Raw genomic sequence first — 24,245 nt, 5'->3', positions numbered from 1 at the left:
TGAGACGACATTTACATAAGACAGTTAGTTTTAACTTTAAGAATTACTAAAATTGTGTTTTTATGCTGATATAACCCGTGGTAATAAAAAAATATTAGTCAAGGACATTGATTGGGAAAATGATGTCGACGACAAAGTATCTTAACAAGATAATAAGAGAAAATAACTTTTCTTAGTTTGGTCATGCATTTCGTGTTTACCTCTTTCGTCCACCTTTTCAACAGTATTCTTTTCATGAAAAGGGGAGCAATTAAAAATATGCAACTACAATGTACATAAAGTACATGATGGTTTTATAATCTTCAAAATGTTTTATATCTCCAAGGGCATATAAGCATTTCATAAAGTGACATTTATCAGTCTGAACATTGATGAATTTAAATATTTCGCTGATAATTTACTAATTGTATGATTCCCCGTTTATTGTATTTCATACAGAACGATAACGCAACGATAACGCAAGTGTAAGGGGAAGAAACTCAAGACTTAGTCATGACGTTCAGAACTGATCAAATATTTAGTATAACGTAACCTTGAACAAAACAACAACAATAAAAAAGGAACTAGTACGGCCATAATAACAAGAAAACCATCAAAATAAATCACTTTTTTCTTTCTATTAAATATCACTTTACTTAAAGCACTTTGTTACTTAAAATCTTAAATTATTAACTGCTGGGTTGACCTGACGCGAAAAGATGGCGGCCCAAAGAAAAAAAGACGGCGCTCCAAATATAAAATTCTTTGAATCTGTTGATACCATAGCTCAATTCGACTCCGTTAGGACATGGTTGCATAAGAATTGCAAAAAGGTATATGCTACGACAGTTAAGAAATGATAATATTGCATACTGCATTTATGTCGGCGTGTTAAACAGTGTAATTAGAAGGAAATTTCTTTGTTTCAAAAATAGATTGTTGTGACAGCTCTTTATTTCCATCAATACAAGATAACATTTTTTTCTGAGATATTTCGTATCCATCTACAAATCTCTGACTGAGTGGGGATTGAACACAAGACCCTTCGATCGGAAATCTGATAGCTAAGAAAACAATACTGTAGTCCATATAAACAGCAGCGTCAGAGTCTTTGAGGTTTTTTGTTTCGACGACTTGATGCGTCTATATCCCACTTGTTGTTTTCCTAGCCAAGAATGACAGAACCCAGCGCTAAGTATATTGAGCGGCAAGATAACGAACACCTGCTAGATAATTAAGAAATGATGATGCTTTGTTGACAAAAGCCGATCTGTAGAAGTGTATGAAACACTAGTTAGGGGTTTCAATTCGTCTAAAAATAATAGACTTGTTATACAGGATTCTCCCTAACGTCTTAACTGGTTTGTGCAAAAACTGGGTGGGTTTAAAAAATATTGAAATTGTATAAAGTGAAGTATTGTATGTTTGAAATGGATAATAAAGGCTTATTTTTCCATGTAAGTACAAAGCTATTTAGCATAAAACAAGCATTAAAACACTTGATCTGCCTTTCCAATAAAACAAAACTTGACTGACACAGACAACAATTATGCCAAGCGGAAAAACTCGACCCAGTGGTAATAACTTGGCCACCTCTGACAAGCTTCGTGATAGACCTCGTAAATACAATTGTAACAACTCGGCCATGACCGAAGAGCTCCAATTGTTGTAAAACTGTGAACTGCAGCCTTGCGCTATGTTTTGACAGAATGAAATGAAGAAAACCCCATCAAACTCAATTATTCGTTGGATATTTATTTTTTGTGTTCGGAATAAAATAACATTATCTAGAAATATTTCTTGTTTTTATGATATTTTATGGACGCAATATGCTTAAACCAAGAACCCCGATCGGAACAACTACCCACTGTTGGTACAAGTTTGTACGTGAAGGATTTGCCATATCAAAAATTGTAAAAAAAATCTGTCAACATACTATTATTTGGACTAGGGTTTCAATAAGACCCAAAACCAAGATTTTTTTTTTAAATTCCATGTCTGATTTTCAAGATTTTTAAGAATTCTCATAGAATTTGTAGGTAAAGTAGCTCGTTTGATGTTCAACCATTACAAAAGTCTAGCGTAGGTGTGCATGGGGATGGGTGTGGGAGGGGTCCTCCCCTGTCACCAGGGGGGTTTCCTCATAGAATAATTTGTTTCAATACTCATTTTAAATCATTTTTCATGATTTTCAGACTTGAACAAAATGTTGTTGCTTTTCACAAAATTTAAAAGGGTGTGTTTAAATATCAAAAATCAAAATTTGTCTTTTTGTCTGTGGTAATATGACTGTACTTGTCTGGAGTCTTCTTTAGTGCAATATCACATTATTCTCCTAAAAATCATGTAAAATAAAACAAAAAACAGACAGTTTGAAACAATCATACTGGCATAAATACACAAAAAATAAATAAATATGTAGGGGACGAATTTTAGTTGTTACGATCGCGATTGGGTACGTGTACATTCAACCTGGCTGTTATTTAATTGTCTTTTTTAAAGTTATGCTTAATTTGCTGATGTTTTAGAATCAAATTCTGGGACGTATTTGGCGATTTTCCGGGCGTACAATACGTCTACTTCCGCTTATTGAAACCCCTGCTAGTGTAATTAGGGAAAGGTATTGGCTGAAAATAATTTATGTGTAACTTTTGTGTTTTCATTTAACAATGCAGTGTTTAATATTGTGGAGTTACAGTCAAAGAATCCATTTTACATTGTTATAAATCAGACGACTTGTGGCGTTAAGGGAACAAAATGAATATACTTATGTTTAAAAAGTTTCCTAAATGTGCATTATTGAAGCTAAGAAAACAAGTGATTAATCAGTGATCACTTATTGTCATTTGATTGCCTGAAGTAAATGGATGGTTATTTAAAGCTTAAGAAGGCTTTTTCTGCCCATTTTGGAAAAAGACCCTAGACTTTTTGGGAAAATGTGCATAACGAAATATGTCGAAATCAGGGAATGTCTGCCTTATTATTTTTTTTAAATTAACCCTTTTCTTCATAGGAAAGTGGCCAGAACGGCCACCCCTAAATTATCCTCTTGTTATATGACTTTAAGGTAAAAGGGTGCATCTATGAGCCTAGTATGGATACAGAAGTATCTATAAATGAAAGGGTTAATTAATGTTTGTGAGTTTTGTTTTGCAGTACACCCAAGCAGACCCACCCACCAACAAGAGTCTTGCAAGCCTGGTGTTACAACTGCTGCAATTCCAGGAAGAAGCGTTTGGGAAGTCTGTTAGCAATCCGCCACTTACGAAGCTTCCTGTAAGTATTTCATCTTACTTTGTGTCAACAATTATTTGGACCCTTATCCAATCATTTAACCTTTCCAATTTTGTGTACTCAGTATATAGAATGGAAATTAACTACAAAACTGTGCGTAAAAGAATTGGCGTCTTTTGGTATTGCAGTATATTTCTGTCATTATAGTCTTGCACTAATCACTGCGCTAAACAGAGAACCTTTTAATGTTGCCTTTCCCTGTATAGTAAAACAACAACTATCTAATGTGCCTTTTTGTATATTTTTGCAGATGAAATGCTTCCTTGACTTCAAGCCTAGTGGAGCACTTTGTCATATTTTGGCTGCTGTGTTTAAATTCAAGACTGACCAAGGATGGTAAGACATTCAAGTTTTTCCTACCATTAAAGGATGACACTTAGCGAAAAAAAAATAAAGAATTGAAGGCTTTCTGAAAATTAAAGCTATGCATATTAAATGATGTTCACCTCTTCCACTTTCAAAGTTTAACGATGACCCTGACATGAATTCAACACATAATATCTGTATAAATGTTCAATTAACACAAAGTAATATGTAACTTGCAAAGTTATTATGCAAGTCATTCAAAATTTGATGCACAAATCAGAAATCCAATTTTCAATGAATTGGGTATTACTCACTCATGGTTTTTGCGATTGGGTATTTGGGCTTTTGCATCAGGAAGCTATTATTTTTTACCCAGTCATTTGGAAGCCAAAAAGATGAAACTTGGATTTTTCATATTAAATATATATAAATATATGAATTTATGATATGGTTGAATTCTATTTCTTCATATATTAAATTGGAGGTTTCCAACAGGTGTTTTTCCTTTACAGTATGTATAAATGCAATAAGCTTGCAGAGCCTTACTTATTTTAATTTTCAGACTCTTAATTATATGTATGATTAGTCTTGTATAGTGCTGATTTAGTTCTTGGAGGATTTATATTAGCAGACGCTTGATGTTATTTAGAATTCATTAAGGGCATTGAAACGACTGGTAGAATAATGGTTACAAGTTGTAACTTACAACACATGATGTTAAAAATATAGAAATGAAAAAATACTTTCTCTCAACAAATGTGTAAACGATCACTTTGTATGCTTTTTGATAAGCGTCATTGTAATAAGGCTCTCGATGGTTTTAATTGTGTAATTATGCAAATATGCTGCTTATCTGTAGCTCCTGTTTGTTTTGTAAAATGTACTTCATGATTATTCTTTTTTAAGCAAGATATCTGAGAACCTTGGCTGTATTTCAGGCGAAGAATGGACTTCCAGTCTCCCTCGCGTATGGACCGAAACGTGGAGATGTTCATGCAAATCATGAAATCACTGATCGCCAACAAGTGCCATGTGCAGCCAAATGTCTTTATCAAGGTAGGAACTTATATATCATGTATATACAGTGTGTTTTTTTACCTTTTGGTGGCTGAAATTTGGCCCCTTTTCCTTCCTGAAAGAAGCATATATTTTTCCTCCCTCTCACCAGAAAAAAAATCCATTTTGAAAAAAAAAAATGAGGAGCATTTACCTCTAAACATTGAGCAAATGAAGCAATATGGTGCAATTTATAAATATGTCGATAGGTTTGTTGAATAAAAGGTTTGACAACAAGTTAAACACTATATGAATCATGTTTTTTCCCTTTTTGCCAAAATGACACCAGTATTCCCCTATCAAAAGGCCCTTAAAAGTGGTAAAAAACAATGATATTAGTGAGGTGAAATTTGATAATGCTTTGTGTAATATTTGTGAATTTTATATGTAGGACAGTAGGTAACTGTTACCATTGTCTGGCTTGATGAAATAATACTGAGTGATATGGGTGATTTGTGTAATTTCAATTCCTAGGTAAGTGGGTGATGTAAAATGTTTTGTACCATTTTGTCAAGATCAATGCCTATCAGTTACTTGTTGTTATTATACCCAAGCGATATGAGTGAGTTGTAGAATTCAAATTCCTAGGTAAGTTGGTAATGTTCCTCTGACATTTCAGAATATCTTTGTAATTTAACCACACGCTAGTTGTTAGCTCTAGTTTTGATTGTATCTCAATGAAACTTGTACAGTATCTAGATATCCAGTAGAGCTTGGTTCCTTTCGAAAACCAGCCAGATCCGCCCATGCATGCCTAGATTATGGCCCTTGATAGTATAAAAAAATGTTATTGTGTTAACAATTGGTTGTGAACACGATACAGTCTTCATTTTTGATGGTATCTCAATGAAACTTGTACAGTATTTAGATATCCATTAGAACTCGGTTACTTTTGAAAACCAGCCAGATCTGCCCATGCATGCCAGGATTATGGGTCTTGAAAGTATAAGAAATGCTATTTTAAGCTAAGTCTATTTTTAGCCAAGTCTACATGAGCGAAGTCTATTTTTAGCCAAGTTTACATGTAAAGTCACAATTGCTTGTGAAGGTTTGTTCAAATTATTGCCTCCGGGGGTCATCCCCCTCCCCCCCACGGGGACTGTCCCCGCAAGGGATCAGTGCAGCAAATGCAAACCAAACGGCGACGTTGTCGGAAGCCCAGGGAAGAGTTCTCTTTACTTTGTAAGGGACGGACCCCCCTCCCCCCCCCCCCCCCCTTAAATTGGGAAATGTTAAAAACCTTTCTGTCTAAAACCACTTTGCAAATCCTTGCTTTTTTGAACAAGGCTTTATTTAGTGGTCCACTACCATGGTTGTTCAAATTATGCCCCTTGGGTCAAAACTGGCACAGCCCTGGGTGTCACTATTTTCCTAGAGACTTATTTAAGAAATATTTTCAAAATCTTCTTGTTTCAAACCACAAGGCCCATACCTTTGATATTTGTTGTGGAGCATCATATGATGCAATTGAAAACATTTGAAATAATGCCCCTTGGGCAAAAGCTGGCCCCACCCCTTTTGACTTACTTATTAATTTTTAAAGCTACAGTAATGAAATTTTGACCATGTGAACAGTTTTGCAAACAAGCATTAATGTTGTCCTAGAATGTCCTTGACTTTGACCTTTGACCGACTTTTTATTTTTAAAGCTACAGAAATGAAATTTTGACGATGAGTACAGTTTTGAACGCAAATATTTATTACCTTAGATTACCTTTACTTGACACATATTAAAATAGTTCATGCAACTAATCTGCTTACAACACTTCCTGCCCTCAGATGTTGAACGTGAAGCGTTTTCAGCTAACCCAAACACTAAAAGTGAACTGTATATTTGTTGCCTATTACTCAAACGTACATGCTCTGGATTGAAAATGACCACAGGAGCCATGCCAGTTGAGCATAGGCCCTTTTGGGCCTCTTGTTTTGTTACCGTTACAATATGGAAGTTAAGATTTGGACAAAAACTAATGAAAACACTATCCAACATGGTACAAGTGGAAATAAACAACTTTTTCAGAGTGTCTACTTTTAGATATTGAAAAGTAAGTGATGATTAAAATATTTAAAAAAAATGGTTGTGTGCATTGTGTTTTTAGGATCTGTTATTGTACAAATTTGACCATTGTTTTTTTGCAGCCCAATCTGGACAAGCCTCTGTTAACTCGTCTTCGAGACATTATCAAGCAACATGAAGGTCTGATCACAGAACAGGAAGATGAAGCAACCCACGTCATACACGGGATGCCAGCAGCTGCCGGCAGTGAAGGTGAGAAATCTATTTCATTTGTTCAGAAATTTATTCCCATGCTTAACTTGCAGACCTTTTTGACTAGGAATTTGGCAGGATTAGTAAAAGGATTGTGCCAAAGTAACCCATGAAAAAAAGAAAAGAAACAACATCTAGTCAGCAGTTAAAATTAGCACAAACTGGAACATAAATATTATTACACTTTTCAAAGAATTGGTAACAGATGTTCATCTAAAGTGTAACGTTTATTTCCTATGTATAGTTAAGTTTTATTCAGTCGATATATTCATTTTTCTTACTGTATAAATTTGATACATTTTCAATACTGCAAATCATATTTGTTAATACATTTCAGATGAATGGTGCCGCCCAGTGTTGAAGAGAGAAAGAAACGCCCTTGTTCACTTCTGGCATACCCCTGACAGGTATAAGACTCCAATCGAGTTTCATCTCATCTATTGGCTGTGTTGTAACACTTGTACCATAGCATTTAATTGCAAAAGTATCATCCTTCAGTCATAACTAAATAGCTATTCATGACATTCATATGGCATTTGATTATAGAGAATGTGTTTTAAATGCTAAATTATCTTGTTTATGCTGTATTGATTATTTCATTGTTATAATATATTCATGCAAAAGAAAATTATTAAATTGAATTGACAGTTGATATTCATCATTATCATGCTTAAAATTAAGGCTGTAGATTAAAGGTCAATGTCACACTTAGAGGTCTTACACCCCAATCTTTGTGAAGATACAAAGAAACTGCAGAAGTCTTACACCCCAATCTTTGTGAAGATACAAAGAAACTGCAGAAGTCTTACACCCCAATCTTTGTGAAGATACAAAAAAACTGCAGAAGTCTTACACCCCAATCTTTGTGAAGATACAAAAAAACTGCAGAAGTCTTACACCCCAATCTTTTTGAAGATACAAAGAAACTGCAGAAGTCTTACACCCCAATCTTTGTGAAGATACAAAGAAACTGCAGAAGTCTTACACCCCAATCTTTGTGAAGATACAAAGAAACTGCAGAAGTCTTACACCCCAATCTTTGTGAAGATACAAAGAAACTGCAGAAGTCTTACACCCCAATCTTTGTGAAGATACAAAAAAACTGCAGAAGTCTTACACCCCAATCTTTGTGAAGATACAAAGAAACTGCAGAAGTCTTACACCCCAATCTTTGTGAAGATACAAAAAACTGCTGTTAGTCAGTGATGTGTAACACCATGTTTAATGTTTATTTCTAAATATTTCAGCTATGACAACTGGATGGTGGACCTTGGATGCGATATTGAGCCAGAACCAGCCTGGTCTGCTCCTGGACCCTGGGAGGTATGCCATGAATATTTCTGTACAATTTGTAGTTTTCTATTAGTAGTATGTAACCCTGAAAACTGACTGGTCCACTCCTGGACCCAGGTAGGTATGCCATCAATATTTCTGTACAATATATAGTGTTCTTTGTGTAATCATTCAGAGCTCCTCGGCCATTTTATCGAAAACAACCTCGGATGTATGCAGGTACATCTGCTGCAGTAGTTCGTAAAATTTTGAATTATATCATTAATTAAATGTAGTGTTTTAGAGTTGTATTTATTGATCTAAGTTTAAATTTATTGTCATTGAATTTGATTATAGCAAACATAATGAAGAATCCCAAAAGTTAAGTCACAAACTTAAACTGCTAAATTAAATTACTACGCGATCTACCTTCAGCGGACTTAAACGTACCACTTTTTGAGTGTGTCAACCGTCCAAATACATCCGAGGTTGTTTTCGATAAAATGGCCGAGCAGTTCCAAATGTTGTGTAATGTGTAACCCTGTTAAGTCTGGTCCACTCATGGACACTGGGGGATATGCAATCATTATTTCTGTACAATTTGTAGTATTCTATTAGTAATATGTAACCCTGTTACCAGTCTGGTCCACTCATGGACACTGGGAGGTATGCAATCATTATTTCTGTACAATTTGTAGTATTCTATTAGTAATATGTAACCCTATTACCAGTCTGGTCCACTCATGGACACTGGGAGATATGCAATCATTATTTCTGTACAATTTGTAGTATTCTATTAGTAATATGTAACCCTGTTACCAGTCTGGTCCACTCATGGACACTGGGAGATATGCAATCATTATTTCTGTACAATTTGTAGTATTCTATTAGTAATATGTAACCCTGTTACCAGTCTGGTCCACTCATGGACACTGGGAGATATGCAATCATTATTTCTGTACAATTTGTAGTATTCTATTAGTAATATGTAACCCTGTTACCATTTTGTCCACTTCTGGACCCAGGTAGGTATGCAATCATTATTTCTGTACAATTTGTAGTATTCTATTAGTAATATGTAACCCTGTTACCAGTCTGGTCCACTCATGGACACTGGGAGATATGCAATCATTATTTCTGTACAATTTGTAGTATTCTATTAGTAATATGTAACCCTGTTACCAGTCTGGTCCACTCATGGACACTGGGAGGTATGCAATCATTATTTCTGTACAATTTGTAGTGTTCTTTAAGTGGTATGTAACCCAGCAAACCGACCACACCACTCCTGGTCCCTGGGTTGTATGTCGCCATTCAATATTCACTCTCTGTAGCATTCTGTTAGTGGTATGTAACCCAGCAAACCAACCACACCACTCCTGGACCCTGGGTTGTATGCCGCCTTTTAAATCTGGTTGTATGCCGCCTTTTAAATCTGTACTCTTTGTAGCATTCTGTTAGTGGTATCTAACCCAGCAAACCGACTACACCACTCCTAGACCCTGGGTTGTAGCTCTTAAACCAGCCTGGTCCACTGCAGAAACGCTGGTGATATGTCATCATTACTTCAATAAAATTTGACATCGCGACTTTTTGGTCTCAATATTTAGCAATAAGCAGAATCTTTTTTCTATGAGGCTCATAATGACCCATCCTTCCGCCCGAAATAAGAAAGACCTGTTCACAAGTCCGATTATATAGAAATGTCAAATGAGATTCTCATTGAGCTCTGCAGCGTTCCTAACAAGAACTACTGAAATCGTAATTAACTGTGGTTGGCTGGAAGTGGACAACAAAAAGTGAAACAGTATTATGATTTATTTGCTTAATGCTTCTACAGTGGGTCAACATTCAACTGATAATCTTGAATGATAATATATATCTAGATTTAAAATCAGAGCTTCAAGCTATAAGAGTGATACCAACAACGATTTTTTCATTACTGCGAATTAAAATGACATAAGTTGCGCACTCAGCTTTTAGACTATGTAGTTAATAAAGCATGATGCTTTTTATATCCTATATATGACTACTAGGTTAATTAACTTCGATTTTTAATGCTTTCGCGGATAAACAATGGCAAATGCATTTATCTTTAAAACCGTCTTCTGCGATCGACCAAAACACATGATTGGACCGATTGCAAGCGTCTGCTAATTATCAGATAGGCTATATAGAGTGATCAGCAGCTGGTCGCATTGGTCTGATGGTAACTTAGACACTTTTATGACCTATTGGAGGTAGTTTTGATTGTGTGAATGACCCATAAATGTTTGTGTATTACAATTTCTACAACTTTTACTGACTTAGTCGTTTTGGACCAACATTAAAAAAAAGAGAAAATTTTGGACTGATTTTTTTTACACTTTTTGAAACTAAAATAGGTCTGGCTTGGTCAAAATTGGTCCAGACCGGCAAATTTCTGGTTTTTAGAAGCCCTGGTTAGTAATCTTTCTTTCACTGTGGCTATTGATGACCCCATTTTAGCTTGTTTGTTTTCTAAGAAAAGTTTGGATATCATGGTAGCTTTGGTGTCTTTGTCGTCAATGGTTATTGCTGATTTGATATATTCAACTCAAATTTGGTACACAGAGACAATATGAGCATGTAAAGCAAGGCCCATAAATTTGTCTCAATAAATGTAGAGTTAAGCCCCTTGTTTGAATGACAGAACCACATAGCTTTGGTGTTCATTCTGTATTGTTTGATATCTTAAAAGTAAGCCCTTCTTAACTTGATAAAAAAACTATAAGGCCAAAAAATCACTACTGTACAGATCTGTTATCATTTACCGAAAGGAAATGTTTCATTTGCCGTATGATTGGCAAAACTACTTACATTTGTGGAATATTAAGCACAGGAATAATGTACACTATTTGTTTTGGAAGTATATGTATTCTGTGTGTAGTCTCACTACATCTTTAGTAATAAACCATAGATGAACTTAGTATTTATGTATTCTCTTTATATTCACCCGAGGTTGATTTCAACATATACAATATTTGAAACAATCACTATTATACAATATATACATTAATACAAAAATGTCATGAGAAGCTGTACAGAACTAAATGAATGCAATTTATGATTTATAAAGATATTTATATATGGTAGTGTGAAATTGTTATAAAACAAACGGAAAAAACAAATTTAAAAGAATAACGTAGAAGGGAAAAGAAATATGGCAATCATAGTTATAACAGTAATGTTATAACGTGGTTACGGTTATTTGTAAGCATGTAATAAAGCATAATTTTAGAAATTATTTAAAAAAATGAAAATAAAAATATATTATTTAAGACTTCCTTTTTCAAACACATACTTGTTCATTTATTTTTGTCCTTGAAAATTATTATCACAATAGTGTCAGAAAATATTTCAATAGCAAGTAATAAATTCTAGAAAAAATGGCGATAATTATATTTATTTCATTTTTTCTTGTGCTTTTTTAATTTTAGTATCTTTAATGTATTTTATTGAAATTGTGTGATGACTTGTTTGGTCTACCGCAGCCAAAATATTATTGGCTTTTCATTTTGCCTTAATTCCAGTGTTATTCAGATTCCAGTTTCAATCCAAAATTTTACTTAAAAGGATATTTTACCACAAACTTTTCACCTTGCATAAAAAAAATAAAAAGATATTAGGTCATTAGACCAAAATACCATTTATTGGTACCTTTACTTTTATACGGCTCAATTTGACCACATCTGTTTAATAAATCAAAAAGGACCCTTTATCACTATCTTGCTAATAGTGACTTTTCACACTTGCTATTAGTAAAATCAAGCGTTATTGGCACATTTCCTGTTCATGAAAGGATTCTAAAAAACACAACCTTGTAAGTATTGACTTCCCACTTTAATAATTTCTAATACCAATAATTGGTGGTACCTTTTCCCATTAAAAGGCTCAATTATGGCCCCAAAATGATTTTACATGTAAAGGGACCTTTTACCACTACCAAGCTGGTATTGGTTTTTTCCACCTTGCCTTTACAAAGAGACTTGGTTTGAAAAACCAATACTCCCCAGGGTAAGAGAGAGCATAGTGGCTCTTTCAGATACATAACATCTCACTGTTGTGCTTGTGTAAGGCTGAACTAGACCATTCATTGTACATTGCTATTGATTTTGGTCATTAACGGTGGCTTAAAAGGTGAGGCTGGCTTCATAAAAGGTAAAAATAAAATGTGGAATTTGGGATGTTAAGGGAAAGAATGTCTCTTTAGTAGGTTATTTTTAAGGCGCAGGTTCGTTAAATTTTTATATGTTCTTGATGTAATAGAGAAAAAAGTTGGGGAGATCCTATAAACACCTGTTATAGTTGGAGAATATTTTGATTTCTTAAAATTTTTTAGTAATTTACTATTTTTAAAGTAGAATCTGAAAATTAAGATGTGACAGGTTTCGTAAACAAAAATGTTGACATTTTCTTTTGTGTTGGAAACTGTCTATTTCTTAAATCATGAATTTTATAAAACAAATTATTGAGGAATTTCTTATAAGGTTAAAAATGTATAAAAATGTATTAAAAAAAATCAGAAAGATACATTATGTTTTCGAAAACTTTTTATATAAAACCATTTCTGTGTTACGCCTTAGATAAAAAAAAGTGATTTTAAAGTCGTTTTGACGTTGTTTACTTTAACAAATTGTTGACAAATTGCTGGAAAATCTGCCTATTGTGAAATAAAAAACGGCAAACAAAGTGAACTATGTCACTATGTTTGCCTTTTAATAATTTCAATTTTTGAATTAGGTAAATGGAATTACATTTTTTTTAACAAAGCAACCTGCCATACCAATAACTAAGAATACAAATGTTGTTAAATATTTATTGTTGTTAGATATTTATCAGTTAACTGTTTGTATGAAGGTTTATAAAAGTACCAATTTGAAACTTAAGAAACAACTTATTTGGACTGCTTTATTTTGTTGAGGTGACAGCACACTGGCTGCTCTAAAGGAATACATTTGGGCGATAATGTGAACTTTGTTTAAGTTAACAATGTGATTAATGGCATCGTTGTTAATTTTTAAAGATGAAATATTTGATAATAATCTTTTGTTAATGTCACAAGTATATAGTAAGAAACACTGCAGAACTTAGTTATATAAAATGTGTCCATGAAGTTCCAAAGCAGTTAAGTTTTGAAAGTTAACAATTATAATGTTAACAACATCGTTAACCTAAACTAAGTTCAAAACAATCAACCCATTAAGTGGTTATTTTTTGTAATGATATCTGGCATCCTTTGACTAATATAAAGAATAATCTGTTTTTGCAGGTGACAGCACGCTGGTTGTTGGATCTTGATGAATACAATGAGTGGATGAATGAGGAGGATTATCTTGTGGAAGAGGAGGTGGGTACTAGGGGTGTTTTTAAAATGTTGTTTGAACAGTGGTCGAAATTAGCACAAGCCATTTACTGGTAGAATGCTTTCTGGTCATGCTCAAATTCTGGATTTCATATAGCAGCTGTAAGGCTTGTTCATTCAAAATGTCTAATTATGTCTACCGAAATAAATGTCATCACATTTTTTGCTCGAGTTGTCTGTCCGTCTGTCCATTCGATATGAATCTTGTTTGTTATATGTATCTAGAACTGCTTCAAGGAAATTGAAGTAACTTGCTGGAAATGTTCACAATATTGACAGGATGTGCAGAGTGCATTAAACAACAAGCTTGGTTCAAGGTCAAGATCACATTTACAGGTCAATGGTCATATGACTATATTTCATGTCTGCTTCATATCTCATGAACTGCTTGAAGCATTTTGAAATAACTACCAGCAAATGTTCACCATATTGTGATGCTGTGCAGAGCAAATGTAATAACCAGCTCTGTTCAAGGTATTATGTGGCTATATTTTGTGTCTGTCCATATTTTTTGAACTGCTTGAAGGATTTTGAAATAACTCGCCACAAATGTTCACCATATTGAGACAATGTGCAGAGCGCATGTAACAACCAGTTAGGTTCAAGGTCAAGGTCACACTAACAGGTCTAAGGTCATGTGACTTAATTTAGTGTCCCCTTCATACCTCATGTCAATTCTTCAAAAGAACATTTAGAGGCTATTCTGTCTGAATATCAACAAGTTATCTGTACTCCAATAGGCAGAAATCTTGGATAGACCATATCTAAATGAAAAATCCTACAGTTTTTCAGTCTGGAGTACCATTCTATTACAGTTTCCATGACATATACCATTTCAACGTATTATAAAGCATACAGTTGTGTTCAGCAGACAAATTAACTCAATAAAAATTGATAAAACTGCTTATCAGTCAGTCCCATTTCAAACTCACTTTCAACACACATTAACAGGGCATTTTTTAACCTTCTTTGCTGTAGTGGATACCTAGGTACTTCCTCAAAGGTCAGACCCTGTTTTTTTCCCCCAAAAATAGCCTCTGAAATTCCCCATTTTAAAAAAAAAAGTTAATGGTAATTTATATACCGGTCATGAGAATCTTACCACTCATTAAAGGATGTTTCCAAGTGATATATTTACTGCGTTACTGATATTTTACTCCATTTGTAAAACTAAAATGACAAAATCGTTTGAAGAAGTACTTTGAGAATTATTCCCCAAAACTGAAAATACACGCTTTTTATCCCACCCAAAAGGGCTAGTGTGTCTTCCCCATAACTGGTTAAAGGCCCTGATTTAACATAGAGTGCAGAATTAAACACAAGACTACCATGAAGACATAAAGATACAGTCTACCAAGCCTCAAGCATTGTATTTCGGTGACAGTGTCAGCAACAGTGTATGTCCAGCTGTTTCTCTTTCAAGCCTTCTATGCTTTCCCATACATTTTTTCTATTTCCTAGCCAAATGTCATGCAACTGAATGAGACAACCATAGCCTGATAGGGAGAGACATTTGCCAACAACCAGCTTGTTTTATTGGCCGAGTCTGCCTCGACTTGTTTTATATATATCTACAATACCTATCTTTATATCTTCCATTGATTTCAATCCCCTTGCATAGACATTGGTAGAGGGAGATGTTTGTGGATTTTCCTTAAGAGACTGATTAAATACCACAAGTTGTGGAAATCAGACCAATGTTGACATTGGCTTGCAGTAGCCTAAGTGTTTTACTGTTTGTGGTATCTGGTTTGGCCAGATAGCCCATCAGATTATGGAACTATTGACACAGTGTCCTGAGATAAACCTAGGTTTGTTGATAATGGCCGAACAGGATGTTGATTACATGGATCTGTTCAGGTGATTATATAGTAGAAATGAATAATTTATAAATGTTTGTTTTCAGTATGAAGGGAAAAAAGTGAAAAAGAAGCTGCCTACAAAATACAGTATGGACGATGTAAGTTAATAATAATAATATCATCTGGTTCCTATTTAGTTAATGGGTTTCATAAACTGTTGCAAGCAATAATTAAAAGCATAGTAAAACAAACCAAGCAAGTCGAAATATTTCTTTAAGAAAAAAACATTCTTCAGCAAAAGAATGCGTGGCTAGGTACTTAAGCATAATGATTTGTTTTCAAATATTTTATGCATGATTAATGACATTATTTAAATATAATACAACAATTTCATTATCTATGAGATAATGGGAAACATATTAGATGTTGAAAGTTACTTTGTAGAATTGTGGTTAAATCAGTTGAGTAATTATTTCTGTGATATTAGGTCCTGGTAATGTAAACTGTTTTTTGGAGTGGTCATTATCGGTGTGTGTGTGTGTACCACATTAGGGTTTTAGTCAGAATTTAGAGGACAGGGTGCTGCAGAAAAGAGACAGGGTGCTGAGGATAACAATAGGGCATCACATTGTATTGGACAATGAATAATAAAGGCATTATAAATTTCATAAAAAATTTGAAGTAATATTAGGTTTCAACTACCAAACATGTTTGTTTGAATTCATAATAAAAATATATATATATTTGATTATCATAAGCATTTTATTCTTTAAAGGTAGGTGGGTGCACATTCTGGTTTCCATGAGAACAGAAGGGTGCTCCCCAAAAAGGACGAGTGCAGCACCCCCCCATAACCCCCTAGCTAAAACCTACACATGATAAATTGCATCATAGATGCTTCATTGGCAGGCAATATTTTGCTTGGAATGAAGACTGAACAAAGTTAACTCAACTATTTCTTCACCACTTTAAATGGAACATAGGTCTTCAGTCTTTTACCAGAGTTTGATTGAGAGTTTTGTTTCTTAGAACACATCGACAAACTTTTCACAAAACTACCGCCTGATGGAGCACTGTCAAAACATTATTTTAGTTTGTAAAATTATTTGAGGAAACAAATCACCTTATCAAATTGCGGTAATAAAATGAAGGCTGGGCTCTTTAAGCGGCATAGACTGCGCTTTGTTTCATTTAAAATGGTGGGGAAAAGTAGCAATTATGATGTAATTTATCATATGGTATACACACTGATTATGCTTTCCAAAGGCAGGATCATATAGACACAGCTTTAACTGTCCGTCTGTCACACCCATGTCTGGAGAATTACTTCAAACTACTGCTTACTTGGATTGAAATCAAATTTGGCATATAGAAAGATGGCATTAAGAGTAAGTGCATATGAACCATAATCCTGCCTTGTATATAATTATGTTATCTCCCTGTTAAAGTGTCCAAGTCATATCTTGGAAAGTTTTAAAGAGTTTGAAATTTAACTTGTTTTCATTATTCATGAACTCAATTTCCAGCTTGGAGGCAAAGGCAAGAAAAAAAGGAAAAGGTCTCCATCTCCAGTACCGGAGAAGAAATCAAAACGGAAAGGGTAAGTTCAATAATTTTGTTTCGTCTATTTTGTTTGCATTTGTTAATATAGATATGATGTTTGTGTTAACTGAGTTTTGAGGTACATGTATGTTAACAACAAAAACAAATCTTCAATAAGAGAAAGGAGTACAATACACATTATAAAAAAAAATGAGTAAAATTAAATGAAAAAAATATTTCTGAAAATACACTCCAACCCTGTTGGCTCGAACTCCCTTCAATGGCTTGAAATGCGTGTTGGCTCGGAAGTCAATGACTGTTTCCTTTATACTGAATGTAAGCATTCCGGCTTGGCTTGAATTTTCCGAGACTCTAAAGTATTTTCACCAGTCCCTTGGAATTTAAGCCAACGGGATTCGTCTATATGTTTAACTAGCTATCATTGCCTCCCTATTAGACGCTAAACATCATAAACTGAAAACGTCACCTTTTATTCCGCAGGACAAATTTTTGCTGATGATGTCAAATATATATATACGCTCAACTTGGAAAGCTGGTAATAGACTAAGCTAAGACTACAGTCAAGAGTCACAAATGTTAAGTTGTACCAAAATGATTATAAAGGGTGAGATTAGTCTAATGGTTAAGCTATCTGCCTCTCACCAAAGAGGTTGTGGATTTTATACCCACTAGTGACGCATCCTCTTGGCAAATCATCTGTACTGGTTTTTGCCCAAGAAATTGATTTGAGTGTGATTCATATCAGCATATGGCCATCTTCACTATCAAACTTTAACATGTGTGAGGAATCACATAACTTAAACGGGTTCTCACATGGGTCACCATGGGTCACAACTGATGGATTTTTGTTTCAGAGGCCGCCAGTCTACAGGTGCGGGGCTTAAGAAGGGGCGAAGAGAAGAGGATGAGGAGGATTTGACAGCTGATATGGAGGACCCGGCCCCAGAGACAAACATACAGGAAGTCACACTGTCATCAACAAAGACTGGTGAGTTCTGTGGTATTGTATTGGGGGGGATTTGACTGCTGCTATGGAAGACCCTGCCCAAGGGGGCCAGAAAGTCCTCTTATTGAATTCTTCATTTTATTTCAACATAATGAGCAAGTTGCAGTCAATTCATGCTTTTATTAGGAACATGATCTGAGTAGTATAATAAGATGGTTGTAAAAAAAGAAGGAATTATGTATGTTCTGCATAAAGCCCTCAATTATTTTATGTTTTTTAAACACTTCAGTATCCCGGAGCAGCAAGGACAATGATTTACAACCCATTAAGGGAGGTTCTGTGGTCGATATGGAGGAGGAAGCATCGCAACAGGTAGGGGACTTGACCTGGAGTAGTAATAATTTATGAAAAATGTTCACCGTTGTCTTTTTTGGTAAAAGCTTTGAAACTGATTACAGAGCATGGTTATTTTTGTGTTGCCTGTGATTCATAGCTGACACCTGGTGATTACTTTGTCCAGCGTCGTCATCATCTATTTCGTTGTTGTAACTCTTCCATTGCTGATGAAATAACTTCGGTCTTAAACTTGGTATGCACATTAGCTTTGGTCAATAGATATTCCCAAATTGATTTTCGGGTGAGATAGTCAAGGTCATGAAGACCTTTACTAGAAAATGCTGCGCCTGATTGGATTTGCGTAATTTAGTGTTGATGGATTTTTTCTGTACTAATAATTGAGTTATTGAGGATGAGCTAGCAGACATCGTTACTGAACAAACCCACCACACCATTATAATGTTTCCCAATATGTTATACAATAATTGTATATTAATTCTACAGGTTGGAGAGGGAGCTATTGATGAAGATGGTGAAGCACCGGTAGAGAAGAAGGACAAAGATGAACCAGAGGACAGCGTTACTGAACAAACCCACCACATTATCATACCAAGCTATGCATCATGGTTTGACTACAATGGGGTAAACGCTATCGAGAGGCGAGCTCTGCCAGAGTTCTTTAATGGGAAGAATAAATCCAAATCGCCTGAAGTGTAAGATTTCTTTATAGTTGAAGCTTATGATGTTTGCTGAAGGTTTCATTGAAAAATCATTTAAAATAGTGATTTTCTGTTATAATTGCATGATAACAATTAAATTAAAGATTAAACCCCTCAATGTTTATTTTTGGTAATGAATAATACATGTACATGTATATTTGATACAGCAATGTTGAAAATAACTGGTGGTTGGGGGAATTTGTCCACCTTATCAAAAATTGTCGGTGGGTGGGGGACATGTTTCTCTCTAACTTGAGATTGATTCAAGTTATTTTTGTAGAGTGTATTCATGTTTGATCTATGAAATGTTTCTATATTTTAATTGGCCTTGCCTCCTTTCAGATACATGGCGTACAGGAATTTCATGATTGACACATACCGACTGAACCCCATGGAGTACCTAACCAGCACAGCATGTAGACGAAATCTGGCTGGTGATGTCTGTGCCATTATGAGGTTGGTTTTTGTATCTTTTTCACCATATATGACAAACCATCGTAACTCCATGCAATATCTGACCAGAACAGTATATAGATGTAATTTGACTGGCAAAGTTTGTGCCATAAGTGATCGTGAGATAATTATGGATGAAATAGGCACTAGTTGTATCCACGAAGGACGCATACTGTCTCAACCCAATTTAGTACCTAAATAGCACACAGGTAGATGTAATTATGTTGGAGGTTTCTGTTCCATCATAAGTAAGGTATGCAGTTTAAAGTTTAAAGAAACTAGACATCGGTGTTCTCTGCTAGGGTAACATTGCAGATTAATTTGTTTTAGAGAATAAAGCTCAATAGCTAATTGATTTCGCAATGCACCCCAGGTATTCATACAGGACCGTCTTAGTTTAAATGGTCTGTCATCATTCCAGGATTCATGCATTCCTTGAGCAGTGGGGCCTCGTAAATTACCAAGTGGACCAAGAAACCAGACCCACAGGGATGGGACCCCCTCCCACCTCACACTTCCACATTCTGTCTGACACGCCTTCTGGGCTCCAGGCTGCAAACCCACCAAGAATAAACCAGGTATGTGGCTTATTATCATGACATGAATGAGAGCCTCACTCCGGCTGGTTCAGTCGGAGGTGGTCAAAGAAGTCTATGGGATTATACAAACATGAGCTGTTATTTAACCCTAGTCATTTGAATGGTTAAATGACCAGCAGTGTTTTGTTAATTCTTAAAAAAGTTAAACAAGAAAGAGTTGAGCTTTTTCTCACTCTTGAATGGATTCATTTTGATTGAACTTAATTAATTTCCATTACCTGCTTCTCAATTTATGTAAACTCATTTATGTTTCTTAAAAATTTATATAAAACTGTAAGGATTTTTTTACAGTTATTCAACATTAGGAAAATATTAAATACTAGGTTATTTCTGGTGATTCGGGATTTAATGTTTATTAAAATGGTCTTATATAAGTGATATTCTCTTTGCATCATTGAAATTGAAAGTTTATCCGTTAAAATTCCAGCCATCAGCTGCAAAGCAGATTGTCAACTTTGATGAGGGGAAGGACGGTGAAGAGAAGAAGGAACTCGCCAACTTTGGTCTGCGAACTGACATCTACGGCAAGAAAAATAGGGTACAGTTCTGACATTTGGATTGCAATTTACTAAGCACTTCTGTATCTTATGAGAAATACATGCTCTTGGAATGCACATTTTCTTCCTTAAAATGAATATTACACTGATGAAAATAATCATCCTTAAGGTTGGCATTAACCTTTAAGCCTAGTATTTCAACTCCCTCTATAAACTCTCTCCTCTAAATATTCAGATGGTAAAGGTTGATATTGCTTAAATGCCTTGGAGATATTTATCTTCTACTTTATTGATGCCATAATAAATCTTGCATAATAATGAAGATCTCATTGCCACTGTAGTACAATGGCTCAACTACTGGATAACTCTTTAACCACCTTAAATTAAACTTTATTTTAGGAGTAGAATCTGATCGTTATGATTGCATTGAACCACTGAGGCATGTCTAAGGAAATGAGGTACATAATAAAATTTAACATCATTTCATAGGATAAGGGTTCTGCCACTAAAACCCGAGACTGGACGGACCAAGAGACGCTGCTACTCCTAGAGGCACTTGAGTTGTACAAGGATGACTGGAACAAAGTGAGCGAGCATGTGGGATCGAGGACCCAGGATGAGTGTATCCTACAGTTCCTTAGGCTGCCCATAGAGGACCCCTACCTGGAGGAGGATTGTGGTCACCTTGGTAAGTGCTGAGGATAATCTGTTGTTCTTTTACTTACAGCTTGTGAAGCAGGGCATTCCTATATAGGGAACTGTGTCCGGATTGTCGTCATCATCTGCAGCACTGTCCACGGCGTCCCACTTTGTTTCTGATTAATAACTGTGGATGACTTATTGTAGCTTGAAAATTTGTCAGTAGATTAGCTCTATTAGATTTTAGGTCGAAGGTCATAGTAATGATGGTCAAAGGTCATGGTCATGATGGCCAAAGGTCATGGTTATGATGGCCAAAGATCATGGTCATGATGGCCAAAGGTCATGGTTATGATGGCCAAAGGTCATGGTTATGATGGTCAAAGGTCATGGTTATGATGGCCAAAGGTCATAGTTATGATGGCAAAAGGTCATAGTTATGATGGCAAAAGGTCATGGTTATAATGGCCAAAGGTCAAGGTCATGGTGACCTTAAATATTCCAGACAGGTGATTTGTCTGATATGTGGAATCTACTATTACTATGCATATGCATGCTATATTTTAATAGAAACCCCAAGAGAGAAAGCGTATGAGGAAACCTGCTGGTTTCTAGGTATCTGCCTATGAATATGACACTCAATAGGAGAATATTTCTCATTTCTTCACAAAACAATTAATAGTTGGAATAAAGATCTTGGTCAATCAATATAAGTCATAAATTTAAAGGATCTTTATAGGACAGTTTTGTCACCATGTTACATATTGTTGGGAATTAACTTCAGTCATTATTCAGCAATAAAAATGGACAAAATGGAGGAAATCTATGGAAAATCTTTTTGCCATTTGTGACTTTTATACAGATTTAAGGTTATTGAAGTACGGACTAAGATCCTTACAATGAAATTGGCTCCTGATCCCAAAAATAGACGCAAGAGTTATTGTATAAACTGTAGAAACATATTTGAGTTGTGATTGTAGTTAGCTATTATATCTTCTTAAAATGTCTGAAAAAAGGCAAATGTGTGCTTTAAAAGATAATCCTGATTCTTATACATTTCCAGGGCCTCTGACGTACCAGCCCCTACCATTCTCCCAGGCTGGTAACCCTGTCATGTCAACCGTGGCATTCCTGGCTTCCACTGTAGACCCACGTGTGGCAAGCTCAGCTGCAAAGGCCGCCCTTGGTAAGTCCAAGTTTATTTCAACTACTGGAGAATTTTGGGTACTTTTTGGCTAGGTTTGATTGTAAAATCCTTCCTGTAATTAGTTTTTAATCAATAATGCATATAGTTGAATTTTGAACATTATGATGGAAATTTATTATGTTAATATTTAAAGTGACTGTTAACATTGAAAATAGTTTGCAAATGAAATGGTAGCTAAAACATTTTGGTATCATAATTGTCCAAAGTAAAAAAGGATTGATCCCCTTATTTTGTGCTTTCACGCCGGATGAAGGCAGGAGAACACCAAAGCAAATTCCAGTTTGTTCAAAACAATAGCTGTTAATTGCAATGCCGTATAGTTTAACACTGGTTTAATGTCATCACGCTATTCCAATCAGAGCACAATTTTGCAATAAACCTTGCGGGTTATACAGAATGATTCGCAAATTTCCTTGATATGAAATACTATATGATTGTAAATAAACTAGGGATGGAAACCGGATACCAAATCGGTATCCAGATATTCGTATCAAGTATTCGAATACTATCCGGATACTCGTATCAAATTGTTTTCATAATAAGTAAATTTCCTATTATATGTCACCCACCTTCTGTTATTTGACATAATTGTCCACTTAATTTATAATTCGTCATATGGCAATTTTACTTTTTCATTCATTCTTTCTCAGTCTTAATAATTTATAATGTTATAATCAAAGCTAAACAACTCATTTTACATCATAAAACTCATGATGAATACCACATAAACACTTCGCGAATTTGATAGTCACTTCGGCCGAGGTGGCTGCTTGGTTACTGCCATGTGCTTTCGAGTTTGTTATTTATCAGCAGGTTTCATGTTAAATGACGCTTTGATTATTTGATAGTCGATTGTAATTTTATTTCATTACATTGTTTGATTTAATGCAATACCTACAATTTCTGCGGTGTTTTGTAATGAAGGATATAATTGCGGAAAAGATAAGAAGACAACAAGACGATCTGATTTTTCTTTATTTGCATGCGTGTACTTTTTTTATTTATTAATAAACTCAACATGTTTACGTATCGTATGAAAAAAAAAATACAAGATGCAAAATGATGGAAATTTGATTGAAAAGTGAATAGATAAACAAATTTTTTTTTGTATTTATTGTTCAGATAGCAATAATTTCTTCATGCATATTCATCAAAAATATGATTGGTCATTAATAGATTTGATTACACGACCCTTATCTTGTGATTGGACGATCAATTCCTACGGATTAATGATCAATCCGTTTCATATCAACTAGTGCCAATTAGTGTCAATTAAGCACATCTGTGATCATAAAACAACACTTGTCATTGTAAACAAGGTCATAGAACTTAACAGGGTGCTGCACAAGGACACAATATCACGCCTTGTGCAAACACCCAAATAGCAGACGATTTGTGACACATACCCGCTTCGCGACAGACACTGTTGATCACCTGAAATATTACATCTGAAAAGTTTTATAACAATTGCTATGTCTCTGCTAAGCTATTTCATTGAAATTTTAATTCTTAACGAATATTCGAATACCCATTTTGGTATCAGAATACTTGCGTGATATCCGGATATCCGGATACTCGGATATTCGCTTCCATCCCTAAAATAAACGTAAATGCCGCACATTCAAACTTTTGATCTAGTGCTCATCTTTCAGAGACATTCTCTAAGATGAAGGACGAGGTACCTCCAGCCCTGATAGATGCCCATGTGAAGACAGTAGAGAAGGCTGCATCAGAGGGGAAGGAGGTTGGACCGGAGTTTGGCCTGGACCAGACCGGCATTGCTGGAACCGCACCAGAGAAAGAGGAGGGTAAGTTTCCAGTGTCTGGCTGGTCTGGAGTTTGGTCTCAACCAGACTGGCATTGCTGGTACTGCACGAGAGAAAGAGGAGGGTAAGTTACTGGTGTAAGTTGGTCTAGAGTTTGAC

General features: G+C 35.2%; 1 protein-coding gene across 1 annotated transcript in view; it reads left to right on the top strand.

The window, feature by feature from the left end:
• The first annotated feature begins 628 nt into the window (after positions 1–628).
• The window catches only part of LOC128235111 (SWI/SNF complex subunit SMARCC2-like), a 30,639-nt gene continuing 7,022 nt past the window's right edge, over positions 629–24,245 (top strand). Inside the window, exons 1-19 of the mRNA XM_052949847.1 lie at positions 629–812; positions 3,136–3,255; positions 3,524–3,609; positions 4,518–4,635; positions 6,775–6,904; positions 7,242–7,311; positions 8,152–8,227; positions 13,467–13,544; positions 15,466–15,519; positions 16,888–16,961; positions 17,779–17,912; positions 18,160–18,242; positions 18,711–18,919; positions 19,268–19,381; positions 19,800–19,956; positions 20,405–20,515; positions 20,964–21,162; positions 22,177–22,299; positions 23,973–24,128. Coding sequence (XP_052805807.1) covers positions 699–812; positions 3,136–3,255; positions 3,524–3,609; positions 4,518–4,635; positions 6,775–6,904; positions 7,242–7,311; positions 8,152–8,227; positions 13,467–13,544; positions 15,466–15,519; positions 16,888–16,961; positions 17,779–17,912; positions 18,160–18,242; positions 18,711–18,919; positions 19,268–19,381; positions 19,800–19,956; positions 20,405–20,515; positions 20,964–21,162; positions 22,177–22,299; positions 23,973–24,128 — 2,206 coding nt within the window. The 5' untranslated portion in view covers positions 629–698. The remainder of the gene's footprint in view (positions 813–3,135; positions 3,256–3,523; positions 3,610–4,517; positions 4,636–6,774; positions 6,905–7,241; positions 7,312–8,151; positions 8,228–13,466; positions 13,545–15,465; positions 15,520–16,887; positions 16,962–17,778; positions 17,913–18,159; positions 18,243–18,710; positions 18,920–19,267; positions 19,382–19,799; positions 19,957–20,404; positions 20,516–20,963; positions 21,163–22,176; positions 22,300–23,972; positions 24,129–24,245) is intronic.

The sequence above is a fragment of the Mya arenaria genome, chromosome 5 (assembly GCF_026914265.1).
Source record: "Mya arenaria isolate MELC-2E11 chromosome 5, ASM2691426v1".
Lineage (NCBI taxonomy): Eukaryota > Metazoa > Mollusca > Bivalvia > Myida > Myidae > Mya > Mya arenaria.
Note: the sequence above shows the minus strand (reverse complement) of the source record. Positions and strands in the feature narration are given on the sequence as shown.